General features: G+C 50.0%; 1 protein-coding gene across 1 annotated transcript in view; it reads left to right on the top strand.

Annotated features, from left to right (window-relative positions):
• NAV2 (neuron navigator 2) overlaps positions 1–16355 on the top strand; it is a 270778-nt gene that overhangs the window by 98517 nt on the left and 155906 nt on the right. Inside the window, 5 exon segments of the mRNA XM_077761085.1 lie at positions 90–414; positions 416–1087; positions 5999–6111; positions 11840–11948; positions 14066–14455. Of these exon segments, the coding sequence (XP_077617211.1) occupies positions 90–414; positions 416–1087; positions 5999–6111; positions 11840–11948; positions 14066–14455 (1609 nt within the window).

The raw sequence follows: 16355 nt of genomic DNA, 5'->3' as shown, positions 1-16355 counted from the left end.
TGGGCTGAGAGTGCCGAGCTGTGGAACCATGGCTGTCCCTGCGGGTCCACGGGCATAATCGGGTTTCCTTCTCTTCCCCGTCTGTGCAGAACCGTTGGCGAGCCCAGCCTCCTCCCACCCCGGAATGAGTGAAAATGTACCTGTCCCCCTGGAAAGTGGCAGCGGCCCCTCCCCGGCCAACAGCGGCTCCTCCTCCGCCATCCCCCAGCCCGGCGCTGCCTCCAAGCCCTGGCGCAGCAAGTCGGTGAGCGTGAAGCACAGCGCCACGTCGTCCATGCTCTCGGTCAAGCAGCCCGTGCCCGAGGCCCCCAGGCCCGCCCCCGAGGCCATGAAGCCGGCCCCCAACAACCAAAAGTCCATGCTGGAAAAACTAAAGCTTTTCAACAGCAAAGGGGCTTCCAAGGCAGGNGGCTCCCACTTCCAACAGCCCCAAGATTGCCCTCAAGGGCATCGCCCAGAGAACTTTTAGCCGGGCGCTGACCAACAAGAAGAGTTCCCCGAAAGGCAACGAGAAAGAAAAGGAGAAACAGCAGCGGGAGAAGGAAAAGGAGAAGAGCAAGGACCTCGCCAAGAGAGCCTCTGTGACAGAGAGGCCGGACTTCAAAGAGGGGCCGAAAGAAGACCCCAGTGGGGCAGCGGTGCCCGAGATGCCAAAAAAGTCCTCCAAGATCGCCAGCTTCATCCCCAAAGGGGGCAAGCTCAACAGTGCCAAGAAGGAGGCTGCCGCCCCCTCCCACAGTGGGATACCAAAACCGGGCGCGAAGAGCACGCCCGGCAAGTCGCCAGGTGCCCCTGCCCCTTCCAAGGAGGGGGAGCGGAGCCGGGGCGGGAAGCCGAGCTCGGGGCTCCCCCAGCAGAGGCCCCAGCTGGACGGCCGGCACTCCAGTTCCTCCTCCAGCCTGGCGTCCTCGGAAGGGAGAGGCCCCGGGGGGGCCAGCCTCAACCACAGCATCAGCAGCCAGACCGTCGGCGGGTCCGTCGGGACCACCCAGACCACAGGGAGCAGTACCGCCAGCGTTCAGCTACCTCAGCCCCAGCAGCAATACAGCCATCCCAACACTGCCACCGTCGCGCCTTTCCTGTACAGGTAGGTGCGGCCGCCCGCCGGCCTGCCCACCGCCCTTGCGGGGCCCTGGGGGGAGAGCCTTTCTGGTAGATTCCAGGTCTTTGAGGGCAGGAATCGGCCTGCCCTCCGGGAACGTGAAAGCTAACAGCTAACGTACCCCTCGATGAGCTCCTGATGGAGCCGTACCCGTGCTCTCCAGGGAACAACTCCTACACCGTGGCCTGGGGGAGGGTGGGCGAAGGCTAAAGACAGGAAGCAAACTTCCAGGACGAGGAGGAGTTAGCTGGCCAGGCACGTGGGGACCCAGGGGCGTCTCCAAAGCAGCCACAGCAGGAGCAGACGCAGGAAGGGTGGTTTGTATCCCTCAGCGTGACCGGCCCCAACATCAGTCCTCACGTTTTCGGAACGTACTTTAAAAAATGAAAAACACACGTCACCTTGCTGAAGAGCGGAGAGCTCTTCTCACAGAGGCGTTCACCTTGAACTTGCAGAGCCTCACTGGTGCTTCCACATCGCACGTGTTAAGTATTTTTTCAGTCCTTGCTAGAACCTTTTGTGAGGACAGCGGCGTGACGGAGCAGGGTAGTGAGAGGAAGGGAGGAAGGGATCGTTTTTTTTGTTTGTTTGTTTGTTTTTAATTTTTTTGAAGTTTATTTTGCGGAGGGGAAGAGGGGCAGAGAGAGGGAGAGAGAGAATCCCAAGCAGGCTCTGCACCAACGGTGCGTGGGAAGCCTGACACGGGGCTTGAACTCACGAGCCGCGGGATCGTGACCTGAGCTGAAATCAAGAGTCAGACGCTTCACCGACTGAGCCACCCAGGCTCCCCAGGAAGGGATCAGTTCTAGGAGAACAAAAGAACCAGGTTATATTGAGGAGACAAGCCTGCATGTTTGCTTGTCTGCCTCCATTCTGTCCATTATCTGTCCCTCAGTCTCTCTCTCCATAGGATGGTGGGCGGCCGCGTGGAGCCAGGCGCCGCTCGCCCTGTGTGCTTGGGGCCTTGTGAGAGCCTCTGACCACCCCGCCTGCACCGCGCACCTTTGGGGGATGGAGGACATGGGCTCTGGGTGGTACCGGGCCCACAGGCACGAGTCCTGTCCTCTCGCATTGCTCTAAGGGAGCCCAGAGCTTTGCTCACCATGCCCAACTTGATCCTGTACTTGAGATGTGAAGTACACTTGGCCCCTCTGCATAGCTGAATGTCACTAATACCTCTGCATAGCAAAAGGGGCCTGACGATTGAATGCCGTGTTCTAGAAACTTACTCTACAGCCTCTGCCCTACGTATATCCACATCTGCACTGTACACACACACCCGTATGCCCATAGGCATGGACATACAATGACGGTCACGTCCAAGAATGGACACAAGGTCACATACATATATAAAATGCTAGTGTGCGTATGCACACATATATTTACCCACCTGTTCGTATGCATAGACTCATCTCATGCTTTGAGCTCCCTGTATCTGTATGGATACCCCCTCTCCCCCGCCTGAGTTGTGTTCTCCTGAGCTTTGTTGCCATGCCTGTCAATAGTGGGTGGAAAGTCTGGCCTGAGCGATTCAGAGTAAAGCCAGAGAGGCAGTGCCGGGCTTCTCTTTGTCCTATCCCGCTTTCCTTCTCTTCTGCTTACCCTCCCCTTTGGCAGGGGTCATGCCCAGACTTTTTAATTGGGAGAAGGCCATCTTTTTATTACATTGAGTCATTAGCTCAGCTAACCGTTGGAGAAGAGCGCCAGGGCTTTGAGATAATGACTCAGCACTCGTCTCCGTGCAGGGCTTTTAATACGGTTGTTCTCTGAACCATGGACGCAGCTGAATTGCTCCCCATGAAATTTCTATCATTCCAATAACATTAATAGTCTCGAGGTAATGCACATTCAAGCTACTGCTTGCAGAGTCTTGATTTGCATTTTCGAAATTAAAATATATGATGGTGTTTGGACACCATCCATTTCTCTCTTTTATCTGGAATCATTTGAAAGATTCTAAAACATTTAACCTCTTAAAATTTCAAGCTTCTCTGTGAGAGGAAAACTCTTAACGAAAGAGCAAATGTCTGAGAAAATAGAGAACGAGAAAATGGCATGTGTCTCTGTCAAGCTGTATTTTAATGTGTTCACCCTGTGCAATGTCCCTCTGGCCCCTCTGATGTGCCTTTCCTTCTCAGGTGAGCCAGGATGGGAGTCAAGACACCTGGGCTCTGTCTTTAATTAGCTTGCGACTCCCTGGGTAGTCTGGGGCCCCTCCCCGTGGGGACAGCTATGGAGCACATAGCACATGTGTGCAGAGACCCTGCTAAGGCTTGTCATGCCTTCACACGTATAATCATCCCCAAGGCTCCAAGAGCTAGCTACGTTTGAGATCCCCATTCTTTAGGTGAGCAAACTGAGGCTTAGAGCAATTAAATAAACTGCACCAAGTCCAGAGCTAATAGCTAGAAGAGTAAGTGTCTAAACCCAAGTCTGTCTAACTAGAGGGGCCAAGGTCTTAAGCGCGAAACAGCCTTGGCTCTCGGAATCAGTGCATCTCTCTGAACCTCATTGTCTTCATCTGCAGAACAAGGAGATTGGATGAGATGAGAGGAGTGACCCCCTTGGGCTCTAAAATTCTCTCAAGTTCATGGCTTACTCTAGAGAACTTGCCATGCTTCTCCCTCCCCAGAACCTGCCGATGTTCGTGATGTTACCAACGCATAGAAGAAAGATAAATCATCTTTTTAAGTCATGCTGAATGAATTGCATTAATTCAGAAGTGACATGGACATGTATCACTTTACACCTGTTTGAGTCCTATCACATGTGATTCTTGCGGCAGCCAGTAGAGGTCGCTGTTGCTAGCCCCACTGTACAAATGAGGGCCCTGAGCCTCACAGATGCAAGTGACTTCTCAGATGTGCAAAGCTGCGTGCAGCCAGCGAAATGTTCAGACTCCAAGTCTAATGCTCCTTTAGTGCCCAGCATCTTTCTAGACTTCAACATCTCTCATTTATCCACCCCATACACCCTGCTTGGGGGCCTGCTCTGCATGTGAACTTGAACAGCTTGAGTTCTTACATGTACACGTCAAAAGAGCCAGGCTTTGCCTTCAAAGAGCTCTCTAGTTGAGGGAAGATTTATTAATTAGACCACATTGTAGTACATTGGTGTCAGGAGAGTAAGAGTGCTGTAGACACACACAGGTGGAGCGCTCAGCTAGTAGAGTCAGGGAAGGTTTCCCAGCCAACATGACGTGGGCAGATTGGGAGCAACAGGAGGAATAGAGGAAAAGAGCCTTTAGGCACAGGTCACAGTAACCACAAAGACCAAACCATTAAGGGCATGATGTGCTCTAGGAATGGAGAGGAAACAACCAGTAGAAGAGGAAACATGGCAGGGCAGGGCTGTGTGTGCAGGGCAGGGTGGCACGAGACAGGGCTGAAATGAAGGAAGAAGCCCCGTGTGGGGCATTGTCTACCACAGGAAGGACTTTAGACCTTACTCTGGGCCGCGGAAACCATCGGGGGCCTTTAATCAGAGGGTGATGTGATCGTATCAGTATCACAAAAATCAGTGGAGGGTGGTATGGGGAGTAGACTGGACCTACAGACAGTCTAGAATAGAGGTCCCACACTCAATATCTGATTCTGACCCAAAAGGTAACGTAAATGAGTGGCTGGGGCGTCCTAGACTCTGGAGGGAGCAGCCGTCACTTGGCACCAGCAGGTGGCGCCCTGCAAGAAAGTCAGGCTAGACTCTTGTTTTCCCTGAACGTGAAGACGAGAAACGGACGAGGCAGAAATCCAGATATATCTCGGGAAATCTCCCAATTTTAAAATCTTGAAATGAATTCAGAAAGCTTCAAAATACTACACAGACCAATGAGAATCTGCGGGCTGGTTTCAACACCTGGCTGCCATTTGCAGCGTACCTGTTTACAAAGTGCTTATAGGGCAGAGATGATGAGAGCCTGGTCTCTGGCCAGTGGGTCAAGAGGAACAGCAGGAGTCCAAAAATCCTCAAAGGCTGGGGGTTGCAGGATTTGGAACCGATGGCTTCATTAGGAGGGCAAAGATGGGGAAGGATGGATGACTTGAGGTTCCTCAGTATACCCCCCACATTTAAGACAGTCCATGTTCTTGGCAAACACTTTCTTCATAGAGTGAAATCCGGTTGAATGAGTTCAGGATGCTAATGAATTACTAAAGCTACACCCAGGGTTAGGCATCTGAGTGTAATTACACATTTGCATGCCGCGCCTAAGTCAGCCAAGGCGGTTGTGGCAAGAACACATTGCATGAAACAGTTGCCTTGATTTGCTTGACAAATAAAGGCCCAGAGAAGGTTTGGGGAAGTACAGATTTCAGTCAAGTGTTGAAATCATGATCAATGAGACCTTTCATCTCCGAAGATCTGAGCTGTGAATCAGAGACGCAGAGGGCAAACACACCTGCTTGGCATCCACTCCTGACTGGTTTTGTAGTCACCTTTCCAGAGAGAGCCCTGTCAGGAGGATGGGTGGGGGTGGGGGGTGCCCAAAGGGCTGTCAATGGAGTCATCTTTATGCTTGACTTGCTGGCATTGCTGAGTACTTAGAAGTTGCTCTTTGGCGTAGGTTAAATGATCCAAACCATGCAGTACTCTCCAGCATATTTCTGACTAGACCTAGCTCCCTGAGGGGGATTCAGAGAAGCATTCCCCAGTGAGGGATTGCAGACCCTCCATTTGGGCAATGAATATTTCATCTTTTACAGTTCGGTGGCTCTCTCCATTTCTAGGACATTGCTCCACATGTGCTGATGAATTATTTAGAGTCAGGCTGCCGGTACGCTCTGGTCTGAAGTGTCTTGTTGAAGGGGGCGATGGCGTGTGCTGTGGCCAGACCACAGCGGTCCAGATGTGGCAGCTACTGCTTGTGACAAGTGTGTCTGCTTTGGTTTGTGTGTGAAGGTCCCAGACAGACACCGAAGGGAATGTAACTGCTGAATCCAGCTCCGCGGGCGTGAGCATGGAGCCCAGCCACTTCACCAAGAGCGGACAGCCGGCTTTGGAAGAACTCACTGGTGAGTATGGAGCCCCAGAAAGTCTGTGTCTGTTGGTGATAAGACTTCCCGTATAACCACGCAGCCCGATTAGAGTCGCCCTACTGTTCCACTGGTCGATAACCTAAACAAGTCCATTTTTATATTACTGTTTTCCGTCTTCTCTTTCTTCCTTGTCCTCTCTCGCAGTCTACTCCCGTGTCCTGAGAATTTTAAGTAAGTCTCTTACTTATTGGCAAATCCTATTTTGATACCCATTCCATTTCATTCATGTAGGGGACCTGGGCTGCTCCGACACTTAACTTTGAATCTCTCCTTGTTTACTCCTCAGATAAAGTCACTTCCAAACAAGATCTGAAATTGTCACCTCTTGTCTCTTTTTTTCTTTCCTGTATGGAAGCACTGATTGAAAATCCGATCTTGTCATCCTCCGTTAATCGGAAAGGAGAACACAGCAGGCTGCTTTTACCAAAAACAAACACACCAGAATTTTATTTAAGTTTAACCTAGACGATGACGATTAAAGGGCTTTTATGTTATATGAAAACATAAAACCCACAGTTGCCATGTAGCTAATTCCATGGTATTGATTTATTAAGGTTATAAACCCGTCACACCCTTCAAGAAGCAAAGTTAGCGTGTGAGTCAGCATTCCCACTCAGAGTGCCGCACTCTGAGTTCCTACCACCTCTGTCTGTCTGCCCCGCTCCCCACCTCTGTGTCCTGTGTTCCAGCAACTTCGAATCAGGGAAGTGAGTGGGAAACCACATATTTATCAGTGGTTGTGTTATTCTTCGCATATCTTACCACTTCCAGGGTTGGCTTAAAAATTGAATCCATGTTTCAAATCCATTTATTAGACTAAATATCCATGACCACACCATATTAATAGGCCCATTACAGCTGCGGAGCTGGTCTGCAGCCCACGTGAGGGGATCGTACCATCTCACCATTAGCTCTGAGTATTAATTTCAGAGGGTCTGAGCGATTTAACTGTTTCCTTCTGGTTCTGCTGGCCGGGCACGATGAGGCAGAGGTTTCAAGCCATTGAGAAGTGATCCATCTTGCAGTGGTTCAGGACCCCACATTTGGGATTGATTTTGTGCTTCCTTCTCTCCAAGCTTTGTAGCCTCCTTGCATATGAGGACATGGATACCCAGGGAAAGGGCCCGCTACGAGAAGGGTGTGGCGTTCAGTGACTCCTCGGGTCTCCGCACACATTCCAGACTGTGTTCTCGTGTGCACACATCAAAAGAGCCAGGCCAGTGCTAGAGAGCCCGGCATCTGTCAGACGTGTGTCCCGGGGAGCGGTATGGATTTGTGTCAGACTCTGAGGCTCTGCAGAATTCTCATTTGAAAAGCAAAAGCAGCGTCCAGAGAACATTCCCTATCATACTTAAATTTCAGAGTGACAGATTACAGCCTGCGATCCTTCCCCATTGTTTCTTTTTCCCCATGTGCCTTCTCTGCCTCAGGCCTGTAAAAGCAAGGAAGATCTCAGAAAACCTGAGATGCTGTCGTTGGTTTGGGGGACAGGACCTGTGCACCAGTGCTGCCCAATTGAAGCACTCTGGTCTTCATGAAGTCCAATGGCATGGTTGCTGATGGGAGCAACCTGGGAACCTGATGGGAGCATGGTTCCCCCCTCCCTTCCTTCTTTGCTTTCTCTTTCTCTCTCTCTCTCTTTCCTTCCTCCTTTCTTTCTTCCTTCCTGTCTTTTTTTTTTCCTGAGCGGAATTTCTTAGAGTGGCTTTACATTCAAGCAGTAGAAATCACATGTGTGACTCTACTGTGAAGTACTTTATGGAGAGCATGGATAGTAGTACAAGGTTGAATTAACCTATCCATAGCCGATCCCTTGAAGTGACAATGAGTAGCAGGTGTATTTAGAAATGTACATTTATGGGGCGCCCGGGTGGCTTAGTCGGTTGGGCGTCCGGCTTTCACTCAGGTCATGATCTCGCGGTTTGTGGGTTCGAGCCCCGCGTCGGGCTCTGTGCTGACTGCCAGCTCAGAGCCTGGAGCCTGTTTCAGAGTCTGTGACTCCCTCTCTCTCTGACCCTCCCCTGATCACGCTGTCTCTCTCTCTCTCTCTCCTAAAATAAATAAAAAACATTAAAGAAAAAAAAATGTACATTTATGACGCTGACCGAGTGCTTAGTTCCGCCCCTCCTTAGGAGGGGCATTAGGTGGATTTTCCCATGGTGCTTTCTTATTTGTATAACATTATAGTTGAGACCTTATAACTTGGATCATAGAGTCAGAAGGAAGCACACACACGGGTTTATTATCCAATCCATGAATCCCTTGTGTCCTTCACTGACAAACTGCCCTTCAGTCTCTGCTTGCATATTGTGACAGGAAATTGTCTCTTCATAAGGCCGCCCTTCCGTTTTTTTGTTGACTTTCACTAGTAGCAGAAATTCTTTATTCTTTCATTTCTAATCACAGGGTGTAATCCATCCTCTCGTTGCCCACTGCTAATTTCCATTCTTTGTCACACGACAGCTTCTCCCTTAAACCTCCTCCCTCCAAGCGAAAATCCCGGACTCCCTTCATGTTCCTCTTGCGACACCCCGACACCCTCCAAAGTCAGCCCCAGTTGGTGAGAATGTGGTGTTCTCTCCCTCATGGCCGGTGGCCCAAGGGAGGGTGGACCTTGTGAATGCAGGAGAGCTGCAGATGGACATGGAATAGCCTAAGACCTCTAGAGGAGCAGAAGGGGCCTCCATTTCCACGGGAGCACAGCCGTGTTTTTATTCTGTTCTGGCTGTGAGTCGGCTCACATCTTTGCTCAGGTCGCACAGCATCTGAGGAGGCAGAAATGGCAGTTGAGAGTGTGATCACCTGAGCAAGGCGGGTGGGTCCTGGTGTGCATTTCTGCACTGCTCTTGGACTCTGGTGTGTGCCGTGCTCGGGTGGCGGGGGGAGCAGATGTTTCCCAGCACAAAGCTCCCTGCCCCCAACAAGGGAAACAGGAAGCTCAAATTCAGCAAGCCCTCATTTTGTGCCAGGCATATCATAAGCATCCTCACGCGACCCTCCTGCTGCCCCTTTCAGGGGAGGTTTTTATCCCCATTTGACAGATGACGTTCAGAAAGGACAAAATGACTTGCTCGAAGTCAAGGGCCAGTAGGTAGCCGTGCCGGGATGTCAAAACGCAGATAGTCCGTGCTTTTTCTTTCAGCCCTACGCTAACCAAACATTTTTGGACAATTAATATTTCTCAGGCAACTGCAGATTTGTGTGAGAATTACTAAAAGTAAGGCTGAGATCCCCTCCCATCTCAAAGGCCTTTTGAATTTCTAAAAGAGAGTTAACAGGTGAACATGTCAGTTAGGACAGACATGGAGAAATAGGTAAAATTATGATATTTTTATAGGTGATTAATTAATTTGAAAACTTGTGCCTGGATTTGGCTTCATTTATTTGTTTATTTTTATTGAGAGAGAGAGCACGCACATGCACATGTACATGGGGAGAGGGGCAGAGAAAGAGAGAGAGTCCCAACGCAAGGCTCGGTCCCGCCAACCATGAGATCATGACCTGAGCTGAAATCAAGAGTCGGAAGCTTAACTGACTGAGCCACCCAGGCGCCCCTAGGTTTAGCTTTGATAAATATTTATTGCAGAACCTAGAGCTGTCCAAAGGATCAGTACCTTTTTGGCCTTCCTATAATAGAATGTGGCCAAAGTGACAGCAAAAAATACTTACTGGATAGGCCTGGAGATAGAGGCAGTTACATTCTTCCAGCGCCATGCAGGAAGGGAAGTAAACATTCATCACTCCTTTTATTTGAAAACACACACATATATGTATCTTTAAAGAATTGGGTGGGAAATGCAAGCCTGGACCACTTTTCAGATAAGAGAAAAATGCCTTCCAACTTTCCCTTGGTTCAAAAGGGGGAGAAAATTGAAAACACTTGGTATTTTCAAGGACCAGAGAGTTTGCTAGGGCAAATTTCCTCCATAAAATCACACATGTATCCTTCAGTCCATCTCCCAGCCTCCAGGCACCACCATGTCGGTAAAAACTATAGAAGCTTTTCCGTCTCAGAAAGTCAGTTCCATAACATTTCTTAGCTGCCTATTCCCTTATTTAAATTTTTTGTAATGTCTGTTTCTGAGAGAGAGAGAGAGAGAGAGCATGAACTGGGGAGGGGCAGAGAGAGAGTGGAGACACAGGATCCGAAGCAGGCTCCAGGCTCTGAGCTAGCTGTCAGCACATAGTCCGACATAAGGCTCAAACCCGTGAACTGCAAGATCATGACCTGAGCCGAAGTCAGACACCCAGCCGACTGAGCCACCCGGGTGCCCCCATCTGCCTGTTCCCCTTATTAATGACAACAGCTGCGAGTTCTAGTTAGTGCTTGATGTCCATTCCACCTGCTGCTGCCCGCCTGTGTGTACTATGTTCTATTCAGAGATGTCTTTTAAAATGTTACTCGAAGCTTGAGATAGTCACAGGCTTTTAAAAAGGAGCCTAGATTGGGGTTATTCTGCAGGCTTCTCAGCCCTCCCTGGAATTACTCTGAGGGACAGGTGTTTGCTTCCTTTCATCATTCTTGTGGTTATTCCCAATCCCCTCAGCCCCATAGAAGCCCAAGCAAAGCACAAGAACCAGAGGACCCAGAGCAAGGCCACTCTTGAGGGCATGTGGCTTCCTAGCTTGTGTAGGGCTTGTTTCTCCTGGCACCCATGGGCCAGCTTGACCTCTAACTGGCCAGGTGCTCTGTGGAAAATCTTGCCCAGGGAATGGAAGTCTCATCCCCCAAAGAGAAACTCTAGGTCCTGTTGATGCCTTCCTGCTCTGCAATACCGGCTGGCATGATTCCGTGCCTGAGGTGGACGCCGTGACCAGGGATCTCCAGGCCCTGTCCCGTTGAGTCCTACAATAGCAGTACTGTTACCCTTCTCGTTTTAGGACTGTGGAATCAGAAGCATAGAGAAGGTCGGCACCTTCCCCATAGTCACACTGCCAGTGAGTTAAGAGAACCAGAATTTGAGATGACATAATCAATCTAACAGAAAGAGGCAAACCTCTCTCTGTAGAAATACTTGTGATTAACAGGCGAAGATCTTTTAGCCGCTGCAAGTTCTCTTTACAAAGCAGGGCTGGTAGAAAGCAGCGTTCTCACTAATGGGTGAGAATGTAAAATGCCCCACCCACTTCCGCACGGGCAGAAAATGATTGGTGGGAAGTGCTTAGACTTGTGCATGTCTTTTTTTTTTTTATGTTTTTTTTGTTTTTTTTTAATGTATTTTTGAGAGAGAGAGAGAGAGACAGCGTGAGCAGGGGAGGGTCAGAGAGAGAAGGAGTCACAGAATCGGAAGACAGGCTCCAGGCTCTGAGCCAGCTGTCAGCACAGAGCCCGACGTGGGGCTCGAACCCACGAACCATGAGATCATGACCTGAGCCGAAGTCGGACGCTTAACCGACTGAGCCACCCAGGCGCCCCTAACTTGTGCATGTCTTTACCAGAGACAGTTTGGAAATGTGTTTGCCCTTAAGACGAGGTGCTTTGCTTCTCCTATAAGGTAGACTTTACCTGTTTCAGGGGTGGGGGTGTGGGGAAGAAAGACTTCTCTCCTTGGATTTAATGACTTCCTTTGGGGGTCCGTCCATCCATTTGTTCTCAAATCCTTAAGTGCCCATGGTGAGCCGGGCCCTGAGCATCGAACATGGTATGTTCCACGGAGCTCACAATCTATCAGAGGATTAAAAGTCTTACCCCTCATCTTTCCAGGGGAAGACCCTGAAGCTCGGCGGCTGCGAACAGTGAAGAACATCGCTGACCTGCGGCAGAACTTGGAGGAGACCATGTCAAGTTTACGGGGAACTCAGGTCACACACAGGTGAATAAATGTTGTCACCGAATCACAGGCAACTTGATTTTCATGCAGCTTCTCCTGTGTTCATGCTGCAAGCAGTGCAAGCCAGTTAATAATGGAATACATAACTTTGATCCCCAAATGTGCTGGAATTCACAGAGCAGGCCATACAGTGTGCAGAAGAGAAATGTCAGGGGCAAGAATCAGTATGGAGAGGTTCCCCCCAATCAGAAGGTTGCTAAATCCATTTGTCAGAGGATATTGTGGACCAGTTCCATTTAATTTTCACTTTATTTGCATTTTCCAAGCCTGCGTTGTGCTGTTAAAATGAGCAGGTGAACTATGTTTGACCTGCATGATAAAGTGAATAACTTGAATTCTTATCCCGTCTTCTGATACACAGCGCTCTGTAATGTTGTTAGTCATGCCCGTGTATAAAACACGTAAGGAAATATTTATAAAAACTGACGATCATGTTTAAACTATGATTGCGTTGGATGAAATCTAGGATTGCACTGAAAACACTCATCATGTTATTTTCATTGTTGAGCGCTAAGTTGAAGAGGATGTAGCCCTCGGACACCCTTCGTGGATTTTGGCAGAACGAAACTTGACGGTTTGCATTTGGCCTTGATAACTGGGCCGAGCTACCCTGGTGAACTCCCAGGGAGTCTCCTTTACTTCTCCAGTTTCAATCTCTTTGATAAATGAATGTAGCAAAGAGACAGCAGGACTTCCCCGGCCCCCGGCAGCCATGGCAGATCAGGGCTGAGCGCTGTGGGTTCTATCTTGCATACGACAGGGGCCTGAACCTTAGGGGTGCCCATTATGAAGCCAGTATGGCTGCTTCTAGGATGAAAGGGAAACAGAAATAGTCGAGGTACCTAATTGGTTTTTCCAGAAGACAGTGAACTCGGGGGTTGTCGCGTGGTGCCCCCTTGCCCAACCTTTGGATATTTGATGGTGTGGAGCCAGCTGCTGGACCCCGTGACACTGTGATCAAGTATGACACATCCCTCTTTCCACCCTCACCACTGAAACTGATTTGCGGGGGGTTGTGACAGGTTGGTGGCTTTCTTGGTTTGGGCTAGGATAGTAATGATGACAGTGGGGAAACCTTCGGTGGCTTTGCTGCAGGGAAGGCTCTCTGGGATCAGCTGGGAGATCCCAGTGTGCTCTTCAGAGGTACCCTGACCGGCCTGCTTGTGCCATAAGATCTGTGGGACTGGAAAGAGTGACGTAAGGGTCTTTCCAGCAGCCAGGGATGCACTCAGTCGTCTGACAGCTTTGGATCCTTATAACTTAATGTATTGTGGACCTCGAGAGTTTACTGCTCTCCCAGCCTCTTGCCCCCGAAACTTAGCTGTCCTTTTGGACAAGATGTGGGAAAATCAAAAGTGTAGGGAAAGTAGAGCTTAGAGTTAGAAAATCAGGGCCCTCGCCACCTGCTTGGTGCAGAGGGAGCTGAGCATGTGAGAGGTGACACAGGGGGCTCCGGAGTGGAGAGGGAGCTGTCACACAGCATCCTAGAATGCGTGGGTCAGTGGGTATGTTATGCCTCCTATCATTTTGGCATTTTTCCTTTCTTGGGTTGGAAAGAAGATCCCAATAGTTAATTTAAGACCATTTCAGTGAAGTCATTGGTAATGGGGATCTGGTGCCATGTTTTAGGGGAAGGTCTCTGCTGGGCTTCCCAGAGTGTTCTGTACATGTACAGCTTTGTCTTTTCATTTTTAAAAAAATTTTTTTTAAGGTTTTATTTATTTCAGAGAGAGAGGCAGCGTGAGCAGGGGAGGGTCAGAAAGAGAGGGAGACGCAGAATCCGAAGCAGGCTCCAGGCTCTGAGCTAGCGGTCAGCACAGAGCCCTACACGGGGCTCGAACCCACGAACCGTGAGATCATGACCTGAGCCAAAGTCAGAGGCTTAACCGACTGAGCCACCCAGGGGCTCCATCGTCTTTTCATTTTTAACAGAGGAAATACAACAGGTGGGACACTGGTGGCTGTTACTTGATCCTGTTCCGTGTATGGGAAGTATATTCATAGTTCTAAAAAAATTACATAATTCTAAAAGGAAAAAAAAACTACAAAGGATGCTCAGTTTATAAGGTTCTAAGCCAAGGCCGGTTTTATGTTTTCAGCACATTGGAAACCACATTCGACACCAACGTCACCACGGAGATAAGCGGGCGCAGCATCCTCAGCCTGACAGGCAGACCCACCCCTCTGTCCTGGAGGCTCGGCCAGCCCAGCCCTGGGCTCCAAGCAGGAGACGCCCCGTCTATGGGCAACGGGTACCCGCCTCGAGCCAACGCCAGCCGGTTCATCAACACCGAGCCGGGCCGCTACATGTACTCCGCCCCTCTGAGGAGGCAGCTGGCCTCCCGCGGTAGCAGCGTCTGCCATGTGGACGTCTCAGACAAGGCAGGAGACGACATGGACCTGGAAGGCATTAGCATGGACGCCCCCGGCTACATGAGCGATGGGGACGTTCTGAGCAAGAACATGCGGACGGATGACATCACAAGCGGGTGAGTACCTGGGGCTTCTCTCCGTCCGCAGAGCAGGGGAAGGCTTGGCGGTTGGCGTCTCTTCGTGGGGCTTTGTGTAAGTTCTCTGAGATCAAACTGCCTACTTGGCTCTGTTGTCCCTGGCCAAGGTGGTGTGGTGTGAAGGGGTACTTTCTGGGCCGACAGCCACCAGACGTGTGCCCCCCAGTCCAGGCTTAGCCAGCAACTTGCTGGAGGAGCTCTAGCTGGGCTCCACCAGCAGCCAGAGCGACCGTTGGCAACAGACTGATCGCGTGGGTCCTTTAAACCGAGACTCGCGCCTGGGATGGAATCCAGACTCCTTAGTTTGGCTGTCACCTTCTTCTTAGAGGTGCTCCTTCTCCATCCACCTTGCTTCTTCTGCGGCAGCTCCTCCTTCTCTTCCTCGTTCTCATCCAGCTTCGTCCTGCCTCACGGGCTGTGCGCTCTCTCCCTGGATCCGATGCCCATGATCCTCAGCCAGCAGCTCTTTGGAGGAACGCTTTTTGACTATTCAGCTTGAAGTAGCTATGCGCCCCGGGCCCTAGTCGTCTCCGTCTCATCTGACGCTCTTCCGAGAGCTTGTCACTACTGGAAGTTGTCCTGACAATGCGTTCATGTTTTATTGTCCCCCTGCACCTCCCACTTGCCACAATAAAGCACCACGAGGGAGGGACGCCGTCTGGCTTATTGGCCACTTCATCTGCTATGCATTGTACACACAGGAGCTCGTATTATTAGATACGGCTGACTTCATGAGTGTGTCGATCGGTAGACGAAGGAACAAGCCCAGCCTCCCTGGTCCTCCACTGGTTCGTGTGGGAAGTTAAAGGAAGCAATGAGATGGTGTCTAAGTTGCCTTGTGGCCACATGTGGCATGGGGCGGGGCTTCCTGACATTGGCTCCTAACATTGGATCACCGTGAAAACCCAAGGAGCCTCAGTTTATTTCACTTGCCTGAGACTTCTTCATTTGAGAACTTGTGCACACGTTCTCCAAGATCTTTTCCTCCTCTCCCAAAATTAGCAGTCAGAATTGCAGCTAATAGAAATCGGTCAGGGGGCACCTGGGTGGCTCAGTCGGTTCAGCGTCCCACTTAGGCTTAGGTTATGAGGTCACAGTTCATGGATTCGCCCGGAGTTGGGCGCTGCACTGACAGCTCAAGCCTGGAGCCTGCTTCAGATTCTGTGTCTCCCTCTCTCTGCCCCTCCCCCATTCTCACTCTCTCTCTCTCTTGCTCTCTCATAAAAAAAGAAAAGAAATTAAGCATAATAATCATCTTGCTCATTTCCGTGAACAGAGCGATCCAGATCCCCATGGGTGAGTCAGTATTCACGTAATTTTGACAATAACTAATGCTCCCACGATGTGCTGAGCACGTGCTTCATCTACATTATCTTGTTCTATGTCACGGCAAGGAGGTGATATCATAATCCCCATTTTTAGGAATGAGTAAACTGAGGCCCTGGAAGGATAAAGAACTTGCCTAAGGCCTCCAAATGATTAGGAGGCAGAGCCCAGGGATCATGGCTTCATCTTGCCCAACATTTTATCACTACACTAAAAAAGCACAATTACTGGAGTTTATTTCAAAATTAATTTACTCTTGCTCTGTTTTACTTGTCTGAGTAGAAATGTCCTTTTATTTAATGAAAACCTCAGCCATAGATGTGCTTTGGCTTTCCGCCTGCTCCTTTTAGAACTATCTTGGGGGCCCCTGGATGGCTCAGCTGGTTAAGCATCTGACTTTGGCTTAGGCCATGATCTCATGGTTCATGTGCTGACAGCGTGGAGCGTGGAGCCTGCTTCGGATTCTGTATATATCTCTCTCTCTGCCCCTCCCCTGCTTGCGCTATGTCTCTCTCTCTCTCTCTCTCTCTCTCTCTCTCAAAAATTAATAAAC

Source organism: Crocuta crocuta, unplaced genomic scaffold (genome assembly GCF_008692635.1).
Source record: "Crocuta crocuta isolate KB4526 unplaced genomic scaffold, BGI_CrCroc_1.0 scaffold233, whole genome shotgun sequence".
NCBI lineage: Eukaryota > Metazoa > Chordata > Mammalia > Carnivora > Hyaenidae > Crocuta > Crocuta crocuta.
The sequence above is the reverse complement of the archived record's forward strand: the minus strand, read 5'-3'. Positions and strand labels throughout refer to the sequence as shown.